General features: G+C 42.1%; 1 protein-coding gene across 1 annotated transcript; it reads left to right on the top strand.

Annotated features, from left to right (window-relative positions):
• Positions 1 to 455: 455 nt before the first annotated feature.
• top2a (DNA topoisomerase II alpha) lies at positions 456 to 24,171 on the top strand. The gene is made up of 35 exons (XM_021565103.2): positions 456 to 677; positions 2,114 to 2,251; positions 2,487 to 2,577; positions 2,717 to 2,780; positions 4,069 to 4,214; positions 4,364 to 4,461; positions 4,596 to 4,808; positions 5,019 to 5,192; positions 5,498 to 5,599; positions 6,119 to 6,256; positions 6,385 to 6,523; positions 6,728 to 6,885; positions 7,336 to 7,461; positions 7,753 to 7,863; positions 8,219 to 8,324; positions 8,481 to 8,590; positions 9,805 to 9,897; positions 10,061 to 10,175; positions 11,792 to 11,913; positions 12,136 to 12,284; positions 12,561 to 12,792; positions 13,112 to 13,246; positions 13,533 to 13,733; positions 13,977 to 14,172; positions 14,436 to 14,533; positions 14,700 to 14,837; positions 15,825 to 15,908; positions 16,569 to 16,769; positions 16,931 to 17,060; positions 18,913 to 19,071; positions 21,125 to 21,287; positions 21,463 to 21,518; positions 21,633 to 21,746; positions 23,592 to 23,821; positions 24,040 to 24,171. Exons 1-35 carry the CDS (start codon positions 660 to 662, stop codon positions 24,169 to 24,171), a joined length of 4,680 nt encoding a protein of 1,559 aa, XP_021420778.2. The 5' UTR covers positions 456 to 659.
• Positions 24,172 to 25,865: the final 1,694 nt, after the last annotated feature.

Below are 25,865 nucleotides of genomic sequence, written 5' to 3'. Positions count from 1 at the left end.
ACCTGTAAGGCAAAGGCCAAAAGGGCTCCCTCTCCTGGTCAGGCAGCACTCACAGTAGGAAACAAACTAGGAAACAAACTCACTCTCTGAAGATTTGAAGGCTTCAACAGTATGATGACATGTTAACTAAACATTGGAATACAATTTCTAGTCATTTGCACTCATGCAAAGATAATATCCCTCTCCTTACTATCTGAAGAACAAGTGCCTATAGTGCCTGTCAAGTGATCCAGTACCTTTCTTTACTTCTACAGCTAATGTATTGATCCTGAATCAAAGGGAAATTATGATACTCCAGTCTCACTGATTGGGCGAAAAATTCAGAGAGTGTAGTTTCTTTTTCCCCCCTTATTTGAACGTTCTTTGTTCTAGAAATGGGCGGTATAATAATGCTTCTGGTTAGAGATCATTGGCTTACGCCGGAGGGAAAAAATCTTAACCTGTCTGATAGGTCCATCTTGTTGGCGGGAGGGAGAACGTTCGAAGTTTGAACATTTCAAACGTTATGAGCAAAGGAAAAACAAGCGCCCGTTAGAGGTTGCAAATATTAGGGACAGAAAGTGAATAACGTTTACGGATATAAAAACTAGCTAGATAAATTTGTCAGAGGCTCAGAAAATTCAAGTTATCAAGCTTAAGGAACAGAATACAGCAGAAGCATGTCTGAACCATTGAAGGTAAGATAGCTAACACGTTCATATTGTCGATACGATAGACTACAAACACGATGTAACGTTACACACTTTCATGCAAAATACATTTCTTTCAATTTTTAAGTTTTCATGGCTTATTTTAATGACTTACTACATTTTAGCTAGCTGGTAAGTGGTAGTTAGCTAGGTAACTATGATTGACCTTAAAGTAATGTAAGCTAGGTAGCTAACTAGTCGCCTCAGTAAGACACACGGATAGAACCATGAGGCTGAGGTTTAGCGACAGGGACGTTAGCTAGTTATACTAAAAAATAGCCCAGTCAGTGATTACGCCAACCATAATCCTCCCATTCAGTCCAGAATGTTACCTTTTCAGAAGTACATAAGACTTATGTAACCATACCAAACGTAACATATCATATTAATTAGACTGTCACAGATTTACGTTTACCGTTTTACGTCTAGTCTGATGGTCATTTGAAACTAAAGTATTTCGAATAATGTTTTAATTAAAAAAAGTGTACAAACTCCAGGGAGCTTGTGCCCTCTGCCTGTTTCATCAGAAGGGCGGGGGAGGGGCGATAGAAGAGCTAGGGCTAGTGCGTTACTTTGCGGTATGGCATGGAGGGCGATAGTAGCCAAACCGACTCGCGCTAGTTAGACAAACTTCGTGCAGCCATAACTTAACGATCATGCCATCTAGTGCCTGTCTTGGCTGAGTCAAATCCTTGTCAGAAGCTAGCTAACTAGCTTTAGTAGCCAGCTATAGCTAAAGTAGATATTTTGCTGCGCTCCCTGTGCAATGTACAGGCTACCTACCTGTTAGTTGAGCATTGTGGCCAAATTAATTCCTTTTAGCTTTTTATTTTATTTTTTTAGAAATCTTCCACTTCACTTGCTACATATGGATCCTCCGACTGTGGCGCTGCTTTTATTGACCAACAATGTAAACTTAGTTGAACTTTTCTTTAACTAGGCAAGTCAATTAAGAACAGTAACAACAAGCAAAATGTGTAGGCTTCATTTTTATTTTTATGCACGCATAAAAACAGTATACAGTATAAAACTGTTTTAGACCATTTGCCATGTTTATATCCTTGTAGGCTATGTAGCAATGTCACAGATCATTTTAGAGGAAGCGCCCCCCCCCCAATACTCGCCCGAGTAATCGAATACTAACGTCCATTTGGATGAGTGGTCATCTCTACATAAGACCGAATGTTACTTAAATTAAGCCAACAACTAAAGGAGAGCCGATGGGTGGGAGGATAATCTTTTTAGCATGTTTTATTTTGCAGTGGTGGCCTTGCATATAGGGGAAACACTCCCTAGCCCCCCCCCCCCCCCCCCTTTGTGTGTGTGTATATATATATATATACACACATATATATGTACAATATATATATATTTATATATTTATTATTATTTTTTTTTTAATACATTTGTTTTATTTCACACAGAGCTTGTTTGAGAACAAGGCGGTGGAGAAGACCAAGAAGGGCCTGTCAGTGGAAAGGATCTACCAGAAAAAGACTCAGCTGGAGCACATTCTGCTACGTCCAGACACCTACATTGGCTCTGTGGAGTCTGTCACACAGGTAACTAGTGCCATGCTACCTTATCAAACAAGTACCACACTGCGTCAATATTCTCCCTGAAAACTCAGAGCCCTGTTTGTTTAGAGTCATACACACATTTGATTGTGGGGCAGGGGTGTCAAATTAGAGTAAAATATAAGCAGACAATGCTTATCTTTAGAACACAACCAATGGTTGCTGTTTCCTGTTTATTGTTAGTATTGTCACCAACGCATACTGTCACTCTCCTCTCCAGCAATTGTGGGTGTTTGATGAGGATGTTGGAATGAACTGTCGAGATGTGACCTTTGTACCAGGTCTCTACAAGATCTTTGATGAGATCCTTGGTGAGTAAACTCCTATTAAACGAGTAATGTTACTGTATTCATTTCACGGATGATGTATTGTACAGTTAAACCTTCACCATTTGAAAATCTCTTACAAAATTGTGATGTGCCTATTCCCCGACTTCCCTTCTAACCACAGTGAATGCTGCCGATAACAAGCAAAGAGATAAAACCATGACCTGCATTAAAGTAAACATTGACGCGTGAGTATTCTCGTATATTAAACATGACACTGTTTAATATGAATCCTGAAGTGATGGCGGCTGTCCTATGAAATGGAAACTTTCAAGTGTATTATACCATTGTGTATATGTCACTATTGGGCTATACAAAATTGTTTAACAGTTGAAGGACATGCATCTGGTGTAGTAGAAACAATTATTGGTACACGATTGTCTACTTAAAAATAAAATTATTTCCACTTATGTTCATTTTTCTGTTCACTGTAATGGGGAATCCTGTCTTGTGCTAAAAATGCATGCAGCAACTTCTGTGGCTTTAATGAAAGGGGCGCAGTCATTCTCCCCTGATGGCAGTAGTCAGGATTTGGTTCAATCACGGTGAATCAATTCATGTGAATCCAAATAATTTGTCAAACAGTACTTTTAGGGGAAAATATTAGCTGTAGTTTTCCTTTTGGATTATGTGGCTGCAAAACTTGTTCTGTAGATAGATACTTCAGGTTGATATGAGCATTACATTTATGGTACGTTGCAACTCAATAGATTCTTGTCAGCACACAAAGTAAACACTTCTAAGGTAAGTTATATGACAACTAGAAAAGGTCAATTTCCTGGGGGAAATGTACTTGCTCAAATTTGTATGGTAGTGGGTGATGTGTTAAATGTAGAATTCAAGCTGAATGGAAGTAGTTAGTTATAGGGAGAATATGCTTGATTACATTAGTGCTTTTTATTTTTTTTAACTAGGCAAGTCTGTTAAGAACAAATTCTTATTTTCATTGACCGCATAGGAACAGTGGGTTAACTGCCTTGTTCAGGGGCAGAACGACAGATTTTTAACTTGCCCGTTCTGGGATTCGATCTTGCAACCTTTCGGCTACTAGTCCAATGCTCTAACCACTAGGCTACCTACTGCCCCAATTGTTCGTTTTTTTTCCTTCAATTGTTACATAAATTATAAAAAATGCTAGCACTATGCCTCTGAAATGAACTGTGCCTAAAACTCTTCTACTCTTTCAATGGTGCTATCCAACTCCTGACACCATTGTAGTTAATATGGGGGGGGTACCCTGACCAGGGCTCAAACTGAGGTCCCTGTGTTGGTCATTCCAAAACCATTATACCAAAAGGCTAAAATCTCTTGGTAAGGTCTTGTACTAGGGTTGCTTTAGTATTTTCTTTTACAGGGGGTCATGTGTTTTATTGGCTCGCTCGTCTCAATTTTCAAAACATGAAATGTGTTAAACAGTGAATGAACTCTGTATGGCCTTACTGTAAGTGACCTGAGCTTGTGCTTGGTGTTTTTCAGTGAGAACAACTCCATCAGTGTGTGGAACAATGGGAAGGGCATCCCTGTGGTGGAGCACAAGGTGGAGAAGGTCTATGTGCCAGCTCTCATCTTTGGACAGCTCCTCACCTCCAGTAACTATGACGACGACCAGAAGAAAGTCACCGGTAAGACTTAATGAAATCAGACACTTATTGTCACTCGTTATTTACTCCAAGAAAAAGCGTACTCTATTGGTTCTCATTCCAATAGAGGAGTCTTGCATATTTTAAAAACCTGCCATCTATCTTCACATGTTATTGTACTCCATCTTTAGGTGGACGCAACGGCTATGGTGCCAAGCTTTGCAACATCTTCAGCAACAAGTTCACCGTGGAGACGGCCTGCAAGGAGTCCAAGAAAACCTTCAAGCAGGTTGGTCAAACTACCAACGGCACCTTACAATACACATCAATTTCTTGGAAGTCTGCTCAGGCTTGTGACGATGTATCCTATTACCGAAGTCTTAATTCTATTTGTTGTTACCTGTTCTCTTTGTGCCCCTGCAGACGTGGTATGACAACATGGGGCGGGCTGGGGAGCACAAGATCAGGCCGTTTGACGGCGCCGAGTTCACGTGTATCACCTTCCAGCCGGACCTGGCCAAGTTCAAGATGCAGGCCCTGGACAAGGACACGGTGGCCATCATGACCCGACGGGCTTACGATATCGCCGGTGCCACCAAGGGAGTCCGCGTGTTCCTCAATGGCAAGAGGCTACCCGTAAGTGCAGGGTAACCTAGTGGTAAACTAGGCGCGATTGCCACACTAAGAAATGACTCTGCGCTATAGTGACTTTAACAACAGGATAACATCTGTTAAAGGACAATCTGTCCATACTGACGTCTCCAAATGTATTCCTTTGACGGTTGAAATGCTGTTGGACTACAATGTTTGTCGGTTTTGATTACCAACATCTCTCTGTCCCTCTAGGTGACGAGTTTCCGGAGCTACGTGGACCTGTACCTGAAGGACAAGGTGGATGAGTTGGGCTCACCCCTCATTGTGGTCCATGAGGTGGTGAGTGAGCGCTGGGAGGTGTGCCTCACACTGAGCGAGAAGGGCTTCCAGCAAGTCAGCTTTGTCAACAGCATCGCCACCACCAAGGTAAAAAGGACAGTGGTCTAAGGGACATGTGGTTTTGTTGTGATGTGTGTGTACAATGTTGGGTTTTGGATTGAGAAGATACATGCAACTGTGAATGTACTCTAACTGGATAATATTGTTTTGGATTTTAATGTTACGGCTTACCAACCACTTGGTTTTATTACCGGAGTCATTTTCTATTGTTGGCAACAATATGTCACCATCTTGGTTCCTTTTCCACAAGTCATAATCTTAAAATAGTATGCATAACAAATATGTGGGACTACTATACATGGTTTCTGACTGTTCCTGTTCTTTGGCCCCAGGGTGGGAGACATGCTGACTACGTGGCAGACCAGGTGACTTCCAAGATCATTGAAGTTGTCAAGAAGAAGAACAAGGCTGGCGTGGTCGTCAAGCCTTTCCAGGTATATTTGACATTTAGCAGACGTTTTTTTTTATCCAAAGTGACTTAGCCGTGCGTGAATACATTTTTAGGGCTCTCGAGTGGCGTAGCGGTCTAAGGCACTTAATCTCAGTGCTAGAGGCGCCACTACAGACCCTGGTTCGATTCCAGGATCTATTACCGGTCGTGATTGGGAGTCCCGTAGGGCGGTGCACAATTGGCCCGACGTCGTTAGGGTTTGACTGGGTAGGCCGTCATTGTAAAATAAGATTATTTTTTTTCTTAACTGACTTGCCTACTTAAATAAAGGTTAAGTAAAAAATATAATTGTGTATGTGTGGTCCCGGGAATCGAACCCACTACCGCCAGGGTCTACCTACTAAGCTAAGAAAAAAAGGACCAGGTACCCCACCAAACTGACCCAGTCTCCCTGAGATGCCATATTTGCTGATCAAAGATGACAAGATAAAACTGTATTGTCCGTTACATTTTCATAACATGACTATTTTAATGAGATTGTACTTTGTCCACCTCTCCCCAGGTGAAGAACCACATGTGGATTTTTGTCAACTGCCTGATCGAGAACCCTACCTTCGACTCCCAGACCAAGGAGAACATGACCCTGCAGCAGAAGAGCTTCGGTTCCACCTGCCCCCTCAGTGACAAGTTTATCAAACAGGTAAACGGGGCCTAGCCTTAAGTTCATTGTTCCTTTTCTCCATAGAAAGTCCATTGTCACTCATACAAAATATCATACTCTTGTTTGGATTGAATCATTTTGTACATGGCTTATTGTCTGTCAACCAGGCCAACTCCTGTGGGATAGTGGAGAGCATCATGAACTGGGTGAAGTTCAAGGCCCAGACGCAGCTCAACAAGAAGTGCTCTGCCGTCAAGCACACCAGGATCAAGGGAGTGCCCAAACTGGACGACGCCAACGACGCAGGTAAATCCCATTCGTTATGATATGCATTTTAGTCTAGTCTGTCACGATTTCGCTTAAGAGGTTAGCCCTTAGTTCACTTCTAGTTACTTATAATCTACAGTTTTAAAACAAATCAATCAACTTGTTGATCTAGTAAAGTTTTACACCTAGTAATGATGTCATACGATTCAAAATAGTGAAGTCGCTGTGTTTCTCTACAACCAGGTGGTAAGAACTCCCACGGCTGCACTCTGATCCTGACGGAGGGAGACTCGGCCAAGACGCTGGCCGTGTCTGGTCTGGGCGTGGTGGGCAGAGACCGCTACGGAGTCTTCCCCCTCAGGGGAAAAATGCTCAACGTGCGGGAAGCCACTCACAAGCAGGTCAGAACAGGCATATAAAAAAATTGAAGTTGGTGATCACTATATAGATATCTCTAAGGCTCTGCTGGGCATAATTGGGAATGCAATTGATAATGACTTTATCACTACGGGGAATTTTTTGTTCGGTGTTGAATCAAATCAAATGTATTTGTCACATACACATGGTTAGCAGATGTTAATGCGAGTGTAGCGAAATGCTTGTGCTTCTAGTTCCGACAATGCAGTAATAACCAACGAGTAATCTAACCTAACAATTCCAAAACTACTACCTTATACACACAAGTGTAAAGGGACAAAGAATATGTACATAAAGATATATGAATGAGTGAATCGATCCTCACCATATGTTTTACAAAGGGCCTCAACCTCTAGAATGTTAGGCATCTGCTGTGGTCGTCCACTATTGAACTAGTTGTTAATAGTTTGATCCCTGTGTGTCCCCTGTGTCAGATCATGGATAATGCTGAGATCAACAACGTCATCAAGATCCTGGGGCTGCAGTACAAGAAGAACTACAGCAACCCAGAATCCCTCAAGTCCCTGCGTTACGGCAAACTCATGATCATGACCGATCAGGTCTGCACTGTCTACTGGCAATTTCTCTGTGGAATTTAGAGCTTTTTGTCTGTGAACTCATTTATTCGAGTAGCTCATTAAAATGTTTTGTTTTTAACTGTAACCTTTATTTAGTCATGAAGTCCTATTGATTGAGATACTTTTCTCATGGTGACCTAGCCAGTAAAGCAGCTCTACTCCTAGAATGCAAATAATAATTGATCTTAATGGCCCTAGTCAGAGTAGACCAGTTGTCTCACTGACAGAACATTTCTCAGATCATTGATGCTCTCCTGTGTGGTTGTTTGACAGGACCTGGATGGCTCCCACATCAAGGGGTTGCTTATCAACTTCATCCACCACAACTGGCCCTCATTGCTACACCACAACTTCCTGGAGGAGTTCATCACCCCCATCATCAAGGTACATGGTACAGTCCAGTTGAGACTGACGGTTGCTGTTTTGGGCACACATACTTCAAGGCAACTCCCCATAGTGAACATCAATTTTTAATCCAGCTATATTAAATACAGCCATGCCGACTCTGTCTACAGATCTAAGATAACGTAGAAGCTTGCTTGTACAGTATCCTGAACTAGTCTTTACATGCAACGCCAGTGCCATCTGTTGATGACATTTCATAACTGTAACAAATGCATACTGTATTTATATTATAGTTTTACAGTAGCAAGCATTTTGAGGTTTTTGCAAATATAGAGATCGGTTAATATTAACAAGTATAGCAAAGAGACAAATGTCGATTTTTGAATTCTTCCAGGCCACTAACAAGAAGCAGGAGCTGTCCTTTTACAGCATCCCAGAGTTCAGCGAGTGGAAGGAAGCACAGCCCAACATCAAATCTTGGAAAATAAAATACTACAAAGGTTTGTGCCCTGTGGTAGTGAAGCTGAACATGTAAGCAGCCACTTCCTATTTTTCCCATACCTGCCCCAAATCTTAAGGTGTATTTTATTTTTTACCATAACCCCCTCCCCATATATTTGGATGTGCTTCTAACATCACCACCTGTATCTATCCAGGTTTGGGTACCAGCACTTCGAAGGAAGCAAAGGAGTACTTCTCTGACATGCAGAGACATCGCATTCCCTTCAAGTACGCTGGACCTGTCGACGACGAGGCAATTACCCTGGTACGTTGGCCATTCACCCTCATTTGAATCCCTGTATAAAGGTTGAATAAAAAGAAATCGACTCCCATGACCAAACCAAGATCTTTCTCAATCAGCAGATCTTTATATTTTGATTGGAGAATCTTTCTCCGTCTATAGCCACATTTTTATGTGAAGTCATGCCGTATAAAAACATGTTTACCTCACGTTGTTGTGACAGAAACATGACTTGTCGGTACAATTTCATAAATGTCGGAAGACAATTTGTTCGGTCGACATGGTAGAATCTTTTTGTGTATGTAAAATGAATTATGTGACAATTCCAGCGGAAACTGCAAATGCATAAAATAAACAATTTCAAGGTAAACGAGTCACGTGATCATATGCTAAGTTGTACTACAACATGAACAAGAGTTTACGGGCATATGAAATAAAATTATCTTCATGGTGGTTAAGTGATGAGCTTGATGCAAATTTCCAGTAAATATTGAGGGTAATATTTGAATGCTGGTGACTTGATTGACTGACAAATTATGGGGCGGGGGGGTGTATATTGCTTCATATAACCTGCCTGTCCAATTGATCAGTGAACTGCTGTCTAGAACATGCAGAAATGACACATAAAAAATACAATGCACTGAAACCAATAGGGCTGTAACCAATGGTTATGGATAATCTTTCTTTGTGGAACAAATGGCTGACTGAAGGCCGTTTCTGTTGTAACGTGGACTCTACAATGTGATGACTTTGTTGCGCCTTGCTTAAACAAGCAAGTTGTTGTGGCAAACAACTATTTGGTTGTCTAGGCCAGGGTTTCCCAAACTGTCCTTGGTGCCTCGCTGGGTTAACATTTTTTTAAACTTTTGTTTTGCCCAGGTACTACACAGCTGACTCAAATAACCAACTCATCAACAAGCTTTGATTATTTGTATCTGATGTGTGTAGTGCTAGGGCAAAAAACATATGGCCCCCTCCCTGGGTGCACAAAGGACAGAGTTTGGGAAACCCTGGTCCTGCAGCAGCACATGCAGTCAGGAGGAGAGAGAACAGTACGTTCCGTGGACAGTTTATGTACACCACCCCATTCACAAAAATGCTTTGCTTCTACAGGCATGGAGTCAAGCAGACTGGCATCGATCTGTCACCAATTGGCTTGAAACCTAGCTTGTGATTCCGTTAGCGGTAGTTTCAACTGTGATCGAGTCTTACCCTCTTTTTTTTTCTTTTCTCCCTAGGCCTTTAGCAAGAAAAAGATTGAGGAACGTAAAGAGTGGCTGACCAACTTCATGGTCAATAGACGCCAGCGCAGGGAACACAACCTGCCTGAGGTACATCACTGGTGACCTTTGACCCTTTAGACAGCCCAACCATAGAAATGGAATTGGTAGAACAGATATTCCCAGTCAAGTCTGCTCCGTGATGGGTGGCTCATTCTAGTAATTATATTTATATGAGCCTAGTCATACCACCTTCTGTATTTTTGTGTTCCAGGAGTACCTGTATGGTCAAGCCACCGAGTCCCTGTCCTACAACGATTTTATCAACAAGGAGCTTGTGATGTTCTCTAACTCAGACAACGAGAGGTCCCTCCCCTGCCTAGTCGATGGTCAGTGGTGGAAAGGGGGTTGACCTTAAACAGTACTTGTTAAAGAGGGTAGTGCCTGCTGCAAAAATGTATTTTAAAAAACAATGTTTTTTGTGCGAACCAACCTTTTTTTTGTTGCAACTGTTTGTTGGTTTTACATTGCACCAGCCAAAGTTCTTCGCTATAAACAGTTACTTAGTTCATCCAGGAAATATATAAATCTATACCACTTGAAACGTTAACTATGTCGTGACTATCATTACTGTTATTTATTGAATAATTACCTACTATATTTAATTATTACTCGATTTAAAGTAACGATTAACTCATTAGGAATTTTGGGGACCACAGGACTAGTTCTTTAACGAGTTACTACCTCCCAACTTAAACTCTAAAGATATTATAAGTATCTCTTACATCAATAAGTCACTTATTAATTAATACCTCGTCAGTCTCATTCTGAACATTGACTGCGTAAATCTGCACGAACCCTAACCTAATTGATGAATCAGCGATACACAAATTGCCTTAGTAAATAAATAACTAATCACACACTCACACGGTATAGGTTATTGATTACTAACAATGCGATAAAGTCCCTAGTGGACTAACCCAACAGAAAGGGGGTGGTGAAAGATAAAGAGCAGGAGAGACGGAGAGCGAGCACTTATCGTACATGCATTTAGAAACTATGCTCACCGTAAATATGAATATTTGGCACCCTAATAACCGCTCATTTGGATTAGAAATGCAACATGTATTTACGCTTAGATGTCTTTCTCTGTCTCTGAAACCACTCGGTCCGTCTATGAGAAGTAGTTCGATGCAAGTCTCTGGGTGTCCACCAGAGGTCACAATGTCCTTAGTTGTGGGCTTCTTTGTCTTGAATGTTGGAAGGATACATCAGATGTACCATACGGTGTTGAGGGAACTGTTCTTCCCTAGCGTCAATTGTCCTAGACTCCTTCACATGCAGAGCTGCAGACGGTGCATGTTTTAGTCTAGTCTTCACCCGTTGAGTTTCAGAGTCTTACCATTTCCTGGTCTTTCTGGTAGTTTTAACCACTTCAACCTGTGGACTGTTCTCTGGTCTATTTAAATTCTCAGCAAGTCCTTTTAAGCCTTCTGGCCTTGGAGGGCAGTTCCATCAAGTAGGCACAAACTCTGACCTCATTATGGGTGTGGTTTAGTGTGCAACAGACCTGAAAAACCATTCTCATTAGACTGAACTCACATTTCTATCTTTTTAAACAGTTTCATCGTTCTTCATATTGTATGAACATCCTATAGGGTGGAAACATTACAGCTAAGTTACAGTATTTCTGATACTTTTAATGACATCACAAAATAGACATTAATTTTCCATATTCCATCCCTCATCGGATGTTGAAATATATTGTCCCTGTCTTTTTATGAAGTTTTGGCAAGAGTTTCTCTACACACAGCACATTCCTTTGTTCAATATTGCAGGGCGTGAGAGAGTTTACAACTGGCGTTAAGTCCTAAAACCAGCCCAATTCCCCCATTCCTCTCTGGTGGGAGGGGTTGGCTGGCTTTCAGTCACCAAGGAGAAAGTCATGACAACTAGGAGAGCTAAATGCACACAATCAAAACTGATATACTGTTGTGTCTCCCAGGTCTGAAGCCGGGCCAGAGGAAGGTGCTGTTCTGCTGCTTCAAGAGGAATGACAAGCGGGAGGTGAAGGTGGCTCAGCTGGCTGGTTCCGTGGCCGAGATGTCAGCCTATCACCATGGAGAGGTGAGACCCAGTGAACTGTGGGGAAATGTAGTGACAACTTTCAATATCCCTCGACTCAATTTGTTGGTTTCTATTTTGTTTATTGTTGGATCGGTATTGTAGTACTCATAAGGGTATTAATAAGTGACCATTTTTCTGACATAGCTACAACATGTAGACTAGAGTTTGTCTTCAACCTCTTTCAGAATGGACTGTCATCCTCTGTGTCTCTCTCTCTGTCAGAGCTCTCTCATGATGACCATCGTTGGCTTGGCCCAGAACTTTGTGGGCAGCAACAACTTGAACCTGCTGCAGCCTCAGGGTCAGTTTGGCACGCGGCTGCACGGTGGCAAGGACTCTGCCAGCCCCCGTTACATCTTCACCATGCTCAGGTCAGCGCCACAAGATGCTCTGGATATGCCACTCCCTGTTATGGTGCAGCGTACTTGGTTCCGTGAAGTTTCTTGGCGACGACTAAGCTTTTAGAATCGCCTCCATTCGATGTGACTTGCCTAAGCGGCCGCTGCGGTCTTGACAATACATAGACGGAGGGCTTAGGAGGTCACTTCAATTCCAGAGATAGACATTAGCACAGTTTCGACCACTGTCTTCGCCAGGCTGCCGTGTTTGTCAGTGACATAAGACTACTCTCTCTCCCCCCCCTAAAGCCCTCTGGCCCGTCTACTCTTCCCTGCGGTGGACGACAACCTGCTGAAGTATAACTATGACGACAACCAACGCGTGGAGCCTGAGTGGTACATCCCCATTATCCCCACCGTGCTAGTGAACGGCGCCGACGGCATCGGCACGGGCTGGGCAAGCCGCATCCCCAACTTCGGCGTCCGCGAGATCGTCAATAACATCCACCGCATGCTGAACGGGGAGGAGCCGCTGCCTTTGGTGAGGGGAGATTCGTTAAAGGCCTATATAAATGGGAGCTAGGAGTTGGGATGGGTTTAAGATCGAATGCCCTTTATGCGTTCAGAATGTGTACAGGACGAGTCAATCAAGGCCTAATCAAGAATCCATACTCAGTATTTCTTCTTTCGGATGTGAAATCTAGATAAAATATGTTTTAGTGACTGTTCCTTTGCAGGTTTGGGATTGGCCCATAGTTTCAGATCCAGTTATAGTTTGACATTTTGTTACAATCAAGTTCTCAATCAAACCTTTCCTTCTCAAGGATTCAAATGTAAACAAAATGACTTGTTCTGTTCAGCTCCCTGGCTACAAGGGTTTCAAAGGCACCATTGACCAACTGATGACGAATCAGTACATGAACAGTGGAGAGGTGGCCATCATCGACAGCACCACCATCGAGATCTCTGAGCTACCCGTCAAGACATGGACACAGGTTGGTACATAGTTTTATACCCTGGTCTTGGGTAAATCAGTTGGGTGGTTTATCTTTACTTGATAGAAGTCGGTGTCAAGTCACTGTCCTGCTATATGAATATACAGTAGCATAGTAGTGCCTTGGATCCATAAGAACAATGGTTTGAATCTGTTTGCCCTTTGCAAACGGAAAACGTAAATCTTGTTCTTATTTGACAAGTTCAGGTTATACCTCTGTTTCAAAAACATGTCCGCCTACTGAACACAACCCAGGTAAATTCTCCATGTCTTCCCCTCTCCCTCAGACCTACAAGGAGAACGTGCTGGAGCCCATGCTGAACGGCACAGAGAAGGTTCGGGCCCTCATCACCGACTACAAGGAGTACCACACGGACACCACGGTGCGCTTTGTGGTCACAATGACAGAGGAGAGGCTGAGGGAGGCCGAGGCGGCTGGCCTGCACAAGGTCTTCAAGCTGCAGCAGTCCCTCACTTGCAACTCAATGGTAATGATCACCCTACCACAAACATGCTACTACTCCCTCAAATAATGTTTAGTCCCATCGTATAATTAATTATTGACTTCTGGTTCCATTTTGTAATGATTGTTTTCATTTGTCTTAAATTGATACTCTGAAGGGTACTACTCATTCCCCAGAAATATAGTACTGCAACAAGACAGTAGACAAGCAGAACATTCAATGTGATGTTTTATATCTATCAGAATAACCTCTCTCCTTGCCCCTCAGGTGCTGTTTGACCATGTGGGCAGCCTGAAGAAGTATGAGTTGGTGCAAGATGTGCTGAGGGATTTCTTTGAGTTAAGGATGAAGTACTACGTTCTGAGAAAGGACTGGCTGGCTGGCATGCTGGGGGCAGAGAGTGCCAAGCTCACCAACCAGGCCCGGTTCATCTTGGAGAAGATTGAGGGAACCCTGATCATCGGTAGGTACCAGCGCTCCTTCCCCTATTTCCCCCCCCCCCCCCCCCCCCCCCTCCAGATCAGAACAGTAGATTCTGTGTTCAAGTCCACACACACAATGCTCTTGTGTTTTCATTCACCCTCAGATTGGCATAGGCAATGTAATGTTAGCTGTTGTACTATTTCTGTGAATTTCATGGAAAGCCCATGCTGCTGGTTGGGTGACATTTTATTTCTTGCTTTTTTTAAAGGTAGCCATTGTATGTCTGTCTCGCCCTTTCTCCAGAGAACAAGCCAAAGAAACAGCTGATCCTCATGCTGACAGAAATGGGCTACGACTCCGACCCTGTCAAGGCCTGGAAAGAGGCTCAGGAGAAGAACGCGGTAGTTAATTTCATTCCCCAATATCTGACCATACTCCTAATTTGTTGGTCTTGTTTTTCTTTGATCATATAATGCAAAATCCAAGCCACAGTTATGATATCATGAGCGTACATTGTAGCTTTAACCCAAGAAAGTAAGTTGACTTTATTTGTCTCCCCTATTGAAGACTGTGGAGGAAACGGGGGATGATGAGAACAAAGAGGAAGACACCACTGGGCCAGACTACAACTACCTGTTAAACATGCCTATGTGGTACCTCACCAAGGAGAAGAAAGAGGAGCTGTGCAAACAGAGGGATGCCAAGGTCATTTGTGAACTAATGTTTCATTTTGGTTTTATAAATGGGTTTGTAGCATCGTGAGTCTGTAGTTCAAGTTGACTACAAAATCCACAATGCAATGCTCTTTATGGGCTGGCTAGGTAGCAAGCAAACATGGCTACACACAGTAATACCAAAGACAATATTGGTATCTAAAGTAGCTAGTTAGTGCAGTTTAGGCAATTTTACAGATATTAATTTAAGAGTCTAGCATCTCTCCATGTTCAACCTGCAGATCGATGTTCCTCCGAGTGGAGTTCGACACTCGTAAAGACAGATACTTTTGAGGAGATGGGGAAACGTTGCCCATGCTACGTCAATGGGCCACGCAGTGTATTCTGGGACAATGAGTTCTCTTCAGAGTGAAGGGGAGTCTATTGGGTGCTAGCTCAAAACCATATATGTATGGATTTCATCAACAAGAAGTGCATTACAAATATTTTCAGATGTGAGATAATTAACTTGCTATCTGTAGTATCGTATAGCTTTGGAATCGTGACATTACGTACTCTAGGAAAATAGGCACATTTCTCAGCATATACATTGACTTTGAGGGGGGTCGCATGGCGACGGGTTTAGCAGCCACGTGACTCAGCATGATGTAATGCGTTCCTTCATTCATTGGATTCCTATCTCCTTCCTTTATCTCTGGCAATGGTACCATGCAATGCACCCTGGATTAAAGCCCTCCTTTAAATGGCACATTTCTCGAGTTGGGAATGCTGCAAAACAATTATCAATGGCTCATTGGAGAGAAGACAACCTCCAGAGTTATGAAATCTGACATGTATTAAAGACGTTTTCGCAGTCTAACAGTCATGGTCCTGTTAACTTCCAGTGTAGTGAGCGACTTTATCACAGTGCGAATTTCTGCCTGCTTTAACGCCAATAACTGAACCATGAAATCACCCAGGGAATCGATAGAACATCACTGATGCACTAAATCGCCGTAACTTCGCTCCTCTCATGCAGCTGACCGAACTGAACACAGTGGAGAAGAAGAGCCCAGCTGATCTCTGGAAGGAGGACCTCGCTGCCTTCACTGAGGAGCTGGAGGTAACACGACATGACCAATCACATATGTCATTCTGTAGCATTGTCTTTCCTGTAACATTCTGTTATAACGGCACCACCCATTCTATAACATTTTGTCATTCCCTAACGGCACTATTCATTGGTTGCTCCTCTGTCAGTTGGTCTCATCGTGGCCATCGTTATGAATGTTCTATGGACCTCCGGAGTCATATTGGTGCAAATTACAGATGGCTTGGAAATATGAGGACCGCGCTAAAGTTGGCAAATAATTAGTAGGAAACAAATTTTCTGTCATTGTCGTCAAATTTACTTTATAGAGGTCAATGTTGCCGTTAGCTAGCGAAGTCAGTGCTGTCCCCTGAATCTTTGCTAGCTAGCTAAAGTTATATTCCATCTAGTCAATCTGGCGAAATCACAATGATAGCAAAGGTTTTTCCTACTAATTGTCATGGTGTTTCCAAGCCTCAGACAAATAATCAGCGCTCATTGAGTAGAATGTTCAGTCCTAAATCGGCCATAAAAGGAACATTCAAAACAATATAGTGACGAAACGTGCAACCCATGAAGTCATTCATTCCATAAGAACAAGTAGAATTCTGTAACGTTATGTTATTTCATAACACCTGGGTCAAGTAATCATCACTGTCATGTAATATATTTGACTCTGGATTTCTTCCACAGCGTGTGGAGGAGAATGAGCGGCAGAATGCCAGCATGCCCGTGGTGAAGGGAAAGGCTGGCAAGGCTGGCAAGGCGGGGAAGGTGGGGAAGGTGAAGCAGGAGACCATGCCCACGCCCCAGGGACGCCGCGTCATCCCACGCATTACCAGCACCATGAAGGCTGAGGCCACCAAGAAGGCCATTATCCAGAAAGGCAAAAAGGTCAGTGCCTCTTCTGGAACCTTTTTGTGTTACACCCTAACTAGACTACAATAATCATTTTTAGATTTTATGTAGTTCACTGGTAAAGGAACTTGTTGGAGATGGTAATGGACTTACTTTTGTTTATTTATTTATAATTCAATTTTGATATTTGTTTTTAGGGTGAGGAAGTGGTGATGAAGATGGAGTTTGATGAGGATGGAGGAGAGAACGGAGAGCCGGCTGCTGCTGAGGAGATTAGCCTGGCAGAGCGACTGACCGAGACACTTAAAGCACCAGCCAAGAACAAAGGTGAGGATAAGGATTTGATTTTACCAGAATCATCCCCCATTGGCCGCTTCCAGTAGAGGTGTAGTGACATGTTTTGTGGATTTATTTTGTATGCTAGAAAGTTAACACAAGTATTTAAATGTATTATATAGATCAGGGGTGTTGAACACGTATGTTCAACCAGGCCCGCGAGTGGTTTGAGTAAAACGGTTTCAATGAACCTACATTTAGTCTCTTCACTCTGTCCAGCTTGCTAACAGTCATGGAAATGAAAGCTAGACAGGGTGCATCAAATTCAATAAGTGATGTATCGAGTAGAGGTCGACCGATTAATCGGAATGGCCGATTTCATAACAATCGGAAATCGGTATTTTTGGACACCGATTTGGAAGATTTAAACATTTTACATCTAACTAGGCAAGTCAGTTAACACATTCTTATTTTCAATGATGGCCTAGGAACGGTGGGTTAACTGCCTTGTTCAGGGGCAGAAAGACAGCTTTTTACCTTGTCAGCTCGGGGATTCAATACACAAGTATATATTTTTAAACCTGCGTATTTAGTTAATATTGCCTGCTAACATGAATTTATTTTAACTAGGGAAATTGTCACTTCTCTTGCAACAGTCAGGGTATATGCAGCAGTTTGGGCCACCTGGCTCGTTGCGAACTGTGTGAAGACTATTTCTTCCTAACAAAGACAGCCAACTTCGCCAAATGGGGGATGATTTAATAAAAGCGTATTTGCGAAAAAAAGCACAATTGTTGCACGACTGTACCTAACCATAAACATCAATGCCTTTCTTAAAATCAATACACAGAGGTATATATTTTTAAACCTGCATATTTAGCTAAAATAAATCCAGGTTAGCAGGCAATATTAACCAGGTAAAATTGTTACTTCTCTTGCGTTCATTGCACACAGAGACAGGGTATATGCAACCGTTTGGGCCGCCTAAATTGATTGTATTGATGTATTTATTAAGTTAAAATAAGTGTTCATTCAGTATTGTTGTAATAGTCATTATTACAAATAAATGTTAAAAATCGGCCGATTTTAATCGGTATCGGCTTTCTTTGGTCCTCCAATAATCGTTATCGGCGTTGAAAAATCAGTCGGTCGACCTCTAGTATAGAGGACTACTTTAGCTAATATTGACGTAGAGGAAATAATACATTTTAGGTTCGGCCCTCCAGACCTCTGTAAAGACAATGCGGCCACTAGGGTTTGACACACCTGCCATATTATCAATAAAAAGGATATTAAAATAGTACTTTTTTTGTACAAATATTGTGTCCATAAGTTTTCATTGATACCGCCTTGAAAATCGATCATTACAAAGAGATATATAAATATACATACACACACAAGGATTTTGAGCATTCCTTCCATTGGCACACTTAACAGGGGAGGGTCACCATATAAAATACACTTATCGTACCATTTTAGTATGTCAGACATTTGAGGATTCCATTGATAATTTGGTGTCTAAATGGTGTCATTGGTGTTAATTTAAATGAAGAGGAAATGTTGGGAGATTAGTCATAGCACTTTAGTGAATTCTTTTTTGTAAGGGTTTATGACCTTAGATTTGCGCTTCTGTCGCCTCTTAAGAAAATCCTACATTTGTCATTGTTACCACTGTTACTACTCCTACTGGTGGCACGATGTTATCCTAATAGTAAATGTGTGTGTGTATTTATATATATATATTTTTTATATTTATATAAGCTGCCATATTAGTTGGTTTTAGAATGGGGAGATATACACAAATACATTTTAAAAACAAATGCCGCCACAATTCAAGAATGACCTCTGGTAACATACATAATCTGTGATTCACTGACTAACCAAAGGCCCTATTCCCCTGCAGTATCAAAGTCATTGGGCAAACAGACCACCCTGTCGTTCAAGCCCATGGCGGCCAAGAGGAACCCGTGGTCTGACGATTCTGGCTCAGACAGTGAGTTGGTGATTCCACTGGATGTTGACCCAGTGATACCCAAGGAGAAACCTAAACGCAAAGCCAAAGGTGAGACACTACCCCGAGGGGAAGAGGCAAAAATTGCTACTTGGTGAATTTGTGAGGCATATAAGACATTGCGAGATGCAGATTAGTAAGACATATGCGCACGGTTCTACCTGCCCCTCATGCTGGCCTGCCTGCTCTTTCTCTTCATTATTGACACTAGTGTGTTTGGTCTATTGCATGTAGAATAGACTCGTTTAGGCTATGGGATTGATGTCGCCGGGATACAGTAGGCTACCCGTTTCACATATAATGGTATGTGGCCCATTTGAAAGCGCTACGGCATGTTTGTCTGTTAGGGTAGGCGTTTTAAACGCAGACACAACTTTCTCTGGAGGCATTATACTTGTCTGTAAAGCAATGCCCCTTCTGAAGCGGTATTAACCACCATCGGTAGGTGACCAGACCTGTCAATACTATAGCCTGCCTGCGCACACCTCTTTCCTTTAAAACATTTTTAGAAGCACTTTAAAGTTATACAGTGGGGAGAACAAGTATTTGATACACTGCAGGTTTTCCTACTCACAAAGCATGTAGAGGTCTGTAATTTTTAGGTACACTTCAACTGTGAGAGACGGAATCTAAAACAAAAATCCAGAAAATCACATTTGTATGATTTTTAATTAATTTGCATTTTATTGCATGACATAAGTATTTGATACATCAGAAAAGCAGAACTTAATATTTGGTACAGAAACCTTTGTTTGCAAATACAGAGATCATACTGTAATTCTTGACCAGGTTTGCACACACTGCAGCAGGGATTTTGGCCCACTCCTCCATACAGACCTTCTCCAGATCCTTCAGGTTTCGGGGCTGTCGTTGGGCAATACAGACTTTCAGCTCCCTCCAAAGATTTTCTATTGGGTTCAGGTCTGGAGACTGGCTAGGCCACTCCAGGACCTTGAGATGCTTCTTACGGAGCCACTCCTTAGTTGCCCTGGCTGTGTGTTTCGGGGCGTTGTCATGCTGGAAGACCCAGCCACGACCCATCTTCAATGCTGGTTGTTGTTGGCCAAGATCTCGCGATACATGGCCCCATCCATCCTCCCCTCATTACGGTGCAGTCGTCCTGTCCCCTTTGCAGAAAAGCATCCCCAAAGAATGATGTTTCCACTTCCATGCTTCACGGTCGGGATAGTGTTTTAGATTCCGTCTCTCACAGTTGAATTGTACCTACGATAAAAATTACAGACCTCTACATGCTTTGTAAGTAGGAAACCTGCAAAATCGGCAGTGTTATCAAATACTTGTTCTCCCCACTGTACATCGTGACTTACCAAGACATTTTAGTAGAACGAAAGCTAGGCAGACTACCCTGAGCATAATTCTGTGGATTTCTTTTATTTTTCATATGTCAGTTTTAAACATTACAATTTGTTTCCCATTTGTCGCATCCCTGGTCTAAACCACCCAAACAGTTCTAAATCGGCAATTGCGTTACCCAGCAGTCACTTTATATACTCATTGGCATCCCATGCTCGCGTGTAATTCATCAAGCCCACCAGGCAAAATGACAGTCCCGGTGCCTCAAGTGTTATGTCTGGCTGCTTGTTCTGTTTCATGATTTGGGGGTCTTTGAAGACTCCAGACACTTCCTCTGAGTAATTAGCTGTACTACTCACTTCTGATTAGGCTTGTCTCAGAACTTAGCTTGATTACTTACTGTATGTTGAGGACATTCCCATGTCTCTCGTACTTCCATACAGGAAGCTGTTATTTTGGCACAACCTAACAGTAACATGCTGTCTAACAGTTGCTAATTTTTACAGGAGTAGAAAGGGATGCCTGCCTTTAACAGCATGTGTTGCACTAACTTTATTTAAGGTCTATTTTTGTATTATTTTTTTTCTCCCAAATTTTGTGGTAGTTAGTCTTGTCTCATCACTGCTAAGTTGCTGGGTGGCCTGATTAGTAAGAAAAGAAAAGGTAGCCAGCTAGCCGCACTTTGTGCCTCTGATCAAAAACATGTATCAACCAACTTTTCAACAACAAGCTGGGTTTGTGATTAGTGTTCATGCAGTGATAATGCAACAAGTGTTGTCTTTTCCCAAAGCTGCTGTGAAGTACAACCTGTACAGCAGTGAGGATGAGTTCGACTGTGGGCTGAGCTCCCCCAAGAAGGCAGCGTCCGATGATGACGACTGCTTTTTCCCCGAGGCCAACTCTGCGATCGATAGCGAGGCAGACTCTCCACCGCCTAAGGCCCCTAAGCCCAAGTGAGTCTATGATGAACAGTATAGTTTAACAGGATTTTTTTTGTAGGCCTGGTGACACGGGTGATAATTGTTGGGGGTAATGCAGTGAGTTAAGCCTATGTAAGCAATAGTCTAAACTCTGCACATTTTATTTAATTGCGAATCCTGACACCAGTCAAACTATCTCTTCATATAGAAAGATGGTGAAAAGCAAATCAGCGACTGTAAGTGAAGATAAAAGCAAATCCAGCTGTAAGTATATTCCAGACCTTCCCACCCCAATGGCACACTGTGGCAGACAACTGAGGTGATTCTTGGACTAGCACAGTTGAAAATGTAATCCAAACTTGTTTCTGTGTTCTGCAGCTCAGTCTGATGGCGATGATGCGATGGCCTCTATGCCTGCAGCCAAACCCAAGGCAGCTCCCAAGAAACCAGCAGCTCCCAAGAAAACAGCAACCGCCAAGAAGAAGCCTGCAGGTACTATAGAACACCTCTAGCCCTGCACTGATAATACTGCAGTAGTTGTGACATTAGCTTTCTGCTTCAATGAGTAATAAAACGTGTACAGGTAACTGTCAAAATAAAGGAAACACCAACTGTCTTAATAGGGTGTTGGGCCACCAAGACCGCCAGAACAGCATTAATGCACCTTGGCTGGATGCGACACTATTCTTCCATGACAAAATTCATCATTTGGTTGTGGTGGAAAATGCTGTCTCAGGCGGCTACTCCAGAAACTCCCATAATTGATAAATTGGGTTGAGATCTTGTGACACACGACCTTTAAACCAGAGATTCTCGAACTTTTAGGGCCGGTGACCCATTTTGTGATAGCAAATTTTATTAGGGACACCCCCCATCTCGGGTCTCGGGCCCTGAGAAGGAACATTTTAAAAGCCTGCTTCTCAGCATCGGTGATAGAATTGTGAAGTTTACAAGCTGTTAGTAATATTAATTTAAAAACGTGTATTTTGAGATCTGGCCTGGGCCCTACTTTGAGAGTCCATGCTTTTTAAACCCCCCCTCCCCTTTATGTTTCTCTGAGACCCTTCTTTCAAAGTCAGAGCTCTTCTAGCCATGGTAGACAAGAGTGGGAATTTTTATACATGAACGTAAGCAATGTTCCCTCTAAGCTGCGTGCGTGTGTGGCCGTGCACCACCTCCAGGAAACCACGCAGAAATGCCAGGCAGACGCAATAAATTTTACTTCACTAAGTTCACCCCGTTACTTTGCAGTATGATTTTTCTGTGATTAAATCAACATTATCAACTGGGTGGATGGAACCCTGAAAGCTGTGATATATCAGACCGTATACCACGAGTATGACAACATTTTATTTTTACTGCTCTAATTATGTTTGTAACCTGTTGAAATATAGCAATAAGGCACCTCGGAGTTTGTGTTATATGGCCAATATACCACAGCTAAGGGCTGTATCCAGGCACTCCGTGTTGCGCGTAAGAATAGCCCTTAGCTGTATTATGTTGACCATATACCACACCCCCTCGGGCCTTATTGCTTAATTATATCGGCCCCTTTTCAATACAACAAATGGAACTTTGTTGGATTGAGTCTGATTTTGTTGTATGCTGAGCCAGAGCTCGACAGAGTATAATTCTATTGGCAGGGGTAGCCGATGAGCGGTCTTTCAATCAGCTTGTCAGTGAATGTGCTTTTCGGATCGGAGGTGCACATTTCTTAATATTCTTTGATAGTTAGTGAATTATTAGCCCAGTTATAGATAAGTGTATATAGGTCAGAAATGGGGAGTTACTGCTTCCTCCAAGAGCACAAAACGTGTAGGCTACATTTTCAAGTTGTCTTTGAAAAGCCAGTCAGGTAAAAAGTTTGTCTTAAAGGGGCAGTTTTGTATTTTGCGACAGGCTTGAATATGCAAATAAGCCAATAGACAGAGGGGTAGCCTACATTGTCTAATTCTCTGTATGGTAATAATAATTCATTGTATTTTGTATAGTGGTTTGTCATACGATGCAATTTAGTCACCTATTTGGCCTATGGTGTTACAGACCACGTAAAAAGTAATTCATGTCAAGCCCTTCATAATGTAAAAAAAAACTTAAGTCTCATGCAATGTAGACCTGCATTGAACTCCACATATAGGCTATATCATAGTAATCTAAAGCCATTTCCATGTGAATGTTATTGGATTTGCACTACATTATGCTCGAATAGGTAGCCCTCATTTACTCAAGTGTTTCCTTTATTTTGGCAGTTAACTATATTTACATGTTGTATATCCTGGATGATGTTATATTGAGGGATTATTCTGAACAGACTCCTAACCCCATCATCCCCTCCAGATGCGAAGCAGCCGTCCATCATGGATGCTCTGTCCAAGCCCAAGCCAGCCTCCAAAACCGCCACCAAGAAGATCCCATCGTTTGACTCCAGCGACTCGGACGGCTCGTCCAATGCCCCGTCTAGGGCCGCGCCGGCCAAGCGCAAGGCCCTGGACAGTGACGACTCGGACAGAAGCTCTGATGACCTCATGTCCCGCATCAAGGGCAAGAAGACTACCATCGCCAGCAAGGTGAGTCCAAACAGTGGCGGTTCTAGCATTGATGTGAGCCAAGTTATTGATAATGCAATGATATCCTGAGACTTTTTACAATTGACATGGTGCTGGACAATATCAACTTAAGCTTGTTAACCATGAATTCAGGTTTGCACCCTCCCACCTTGTCAGATCCCTCACTCTGAAATAAATTCACTTCAATTTGGATGTTTTCTTCCTGCATCTCCTTGTAGAAAACAAAAGTGTGGGATGATGACAGCTTCCATATATCAGATGAGGAGGTTGTGGCTCCCAGGAGCAAAGCAGTCCGTGCCAAGAAACCCGTCGCTTACAACTTTGACTCAGACTCTGATGAGGACTTTTAAGTTGGAGCATCCCGTTCTCTTATATGGTCAATGTCTCCTGTTATCAAGGATATTACAACTGAAGTCCCTTTTAATGAATCGATGTTTTTATATACTTCACTGCCGCTTGGCCATTTATGGCTTTGCTTTGTAACATTAGAAGTCTTGATTGCTTTTGCACAGAAGACTGGTTATATTAGAATTTTATCATACCTGTAAGAAAAATAAGACTTGTTTAAAAGCTAATAACAAACCGATGTCCTATGAAGGATTATTCTCACACATCTTGCAAATGCCAAACTTTGACAAATGTTATGCTGAATAATTTCACTAGTTTTAACCTATTTGTTACAGTCTTCGGTTTTCATCTTTTTATTCATATTCTGTCTTGTCATGTAAATATTTAATTGGATGTCTTTTTATATTTGTTTTGGGAAATAAAGTAGTTGCTTGTTATCATGTGGTGGTTGTGTTTGTTAGTAATTGGGAGGAGTTCCATGTAAATTTGAAATCACGCAATGCTTAATTAACAGCTTTGGAATTTAGCATTCCCGTTTATTTGCTTTGACATCTCAGTACAGATGTGCTCCTTATCGCAAATGAGCAGAAGTGTATTCGGTGATTTGGAATGTTCAACATTGCAGACAGAAATGGAAAGAATAGAGCTGACATGATTCCCTAGTCTCTTACACATGTTGTGCATGATACATTTCTATCTTGGTGTTCTGTAAGGTTATATCCTCCCGAGCAGGCCCCTGATCAAGTTGAGCTTGGTGGCCTGATTGGGATGGGCATTTCAACAGTTCTACAAACTCATTTCAGGTGAATACTGTATTATAAGAACTTTAGTTTGACAAGAATTGGGTATCAATACCCTGTGAAATGAACTCATACCTTACTTGCATCAGGGAACATGGATAATCTTTACCTGATACCTTTTGTTCTAATTTGCTATGACTATTTTCATCAATCTAGAAGGCAATATTTTTGAAAAATGTGGTCCCCCCCCCAACCATATGGATTGAAAATACACATTTCAACCCATGTGATATATTGTTATACTTTTGTAATCATACAAATATATCATAGTGAATTCATAATGTGACTTAATAAACCATTTCATACTTTACACTAAAACATTAGGAACAGGTGTTTCTGTTAATGTTATAGCAGCCCCACTTCAGAGGCAGGATGATGTACATGAGACTTGAGACAGCAGCGGTATGAGGTTCAACTCAATATCAGGAAGGTTTTCCTAATGTTTTGTACACTCCATGTATCGGTCACGGTTGTCCCGCAGTTCTGTTAACGACGTGCAATGAAAACTCCGATAATATTTGTATTTCCCTTTTGACCCACATTAAAAAGTGTCACACAAGCATGAAGATGTCGGGGGACATTCATGCAGACACCAATGGGTTCTGCAAAGGGTCATGAAGTAACACTAATTTTCCCAATAGGAAAACAAATCAGAGCTAACTACATACGGTTTTTAGGACTACACAAAACTTGTTTGTAGGACATGTTGGGATCTTTTTGTTTCGGTGAAATGTATTCGGAAAATGACGGTGATTTAATAACCATATCGACGTATATTTGGAGTAATGCAATGACAGTGTGCGTGTGGTCCTCCCACTACAACTTTCGAGGCTCTCGTTCTGGTAACATGATGATCGATGCTTGACTACCGTTTGACAAATACAAATATTTTGCGT

The sequence above is a fragment of the Oncorhynchus mykiss genome, chromosome 16 (genome assembly GCF_013265735.2).
Source record: "Oncorhynchus mykiss isolate Arlee chromosome 16, USDA_OmykA_1.1, whole genome shotgun sequence".
Lineage (NCBI taxonomy): Eukaryota > Metazoa > Chordata > Actinopteri > Salmoniformes > Salmonidae > Oncorhynchus > Oncorhynchus mykiss.
This window is presented reverse-complemented; position numbering and strand designations above follow the sequence as displayed.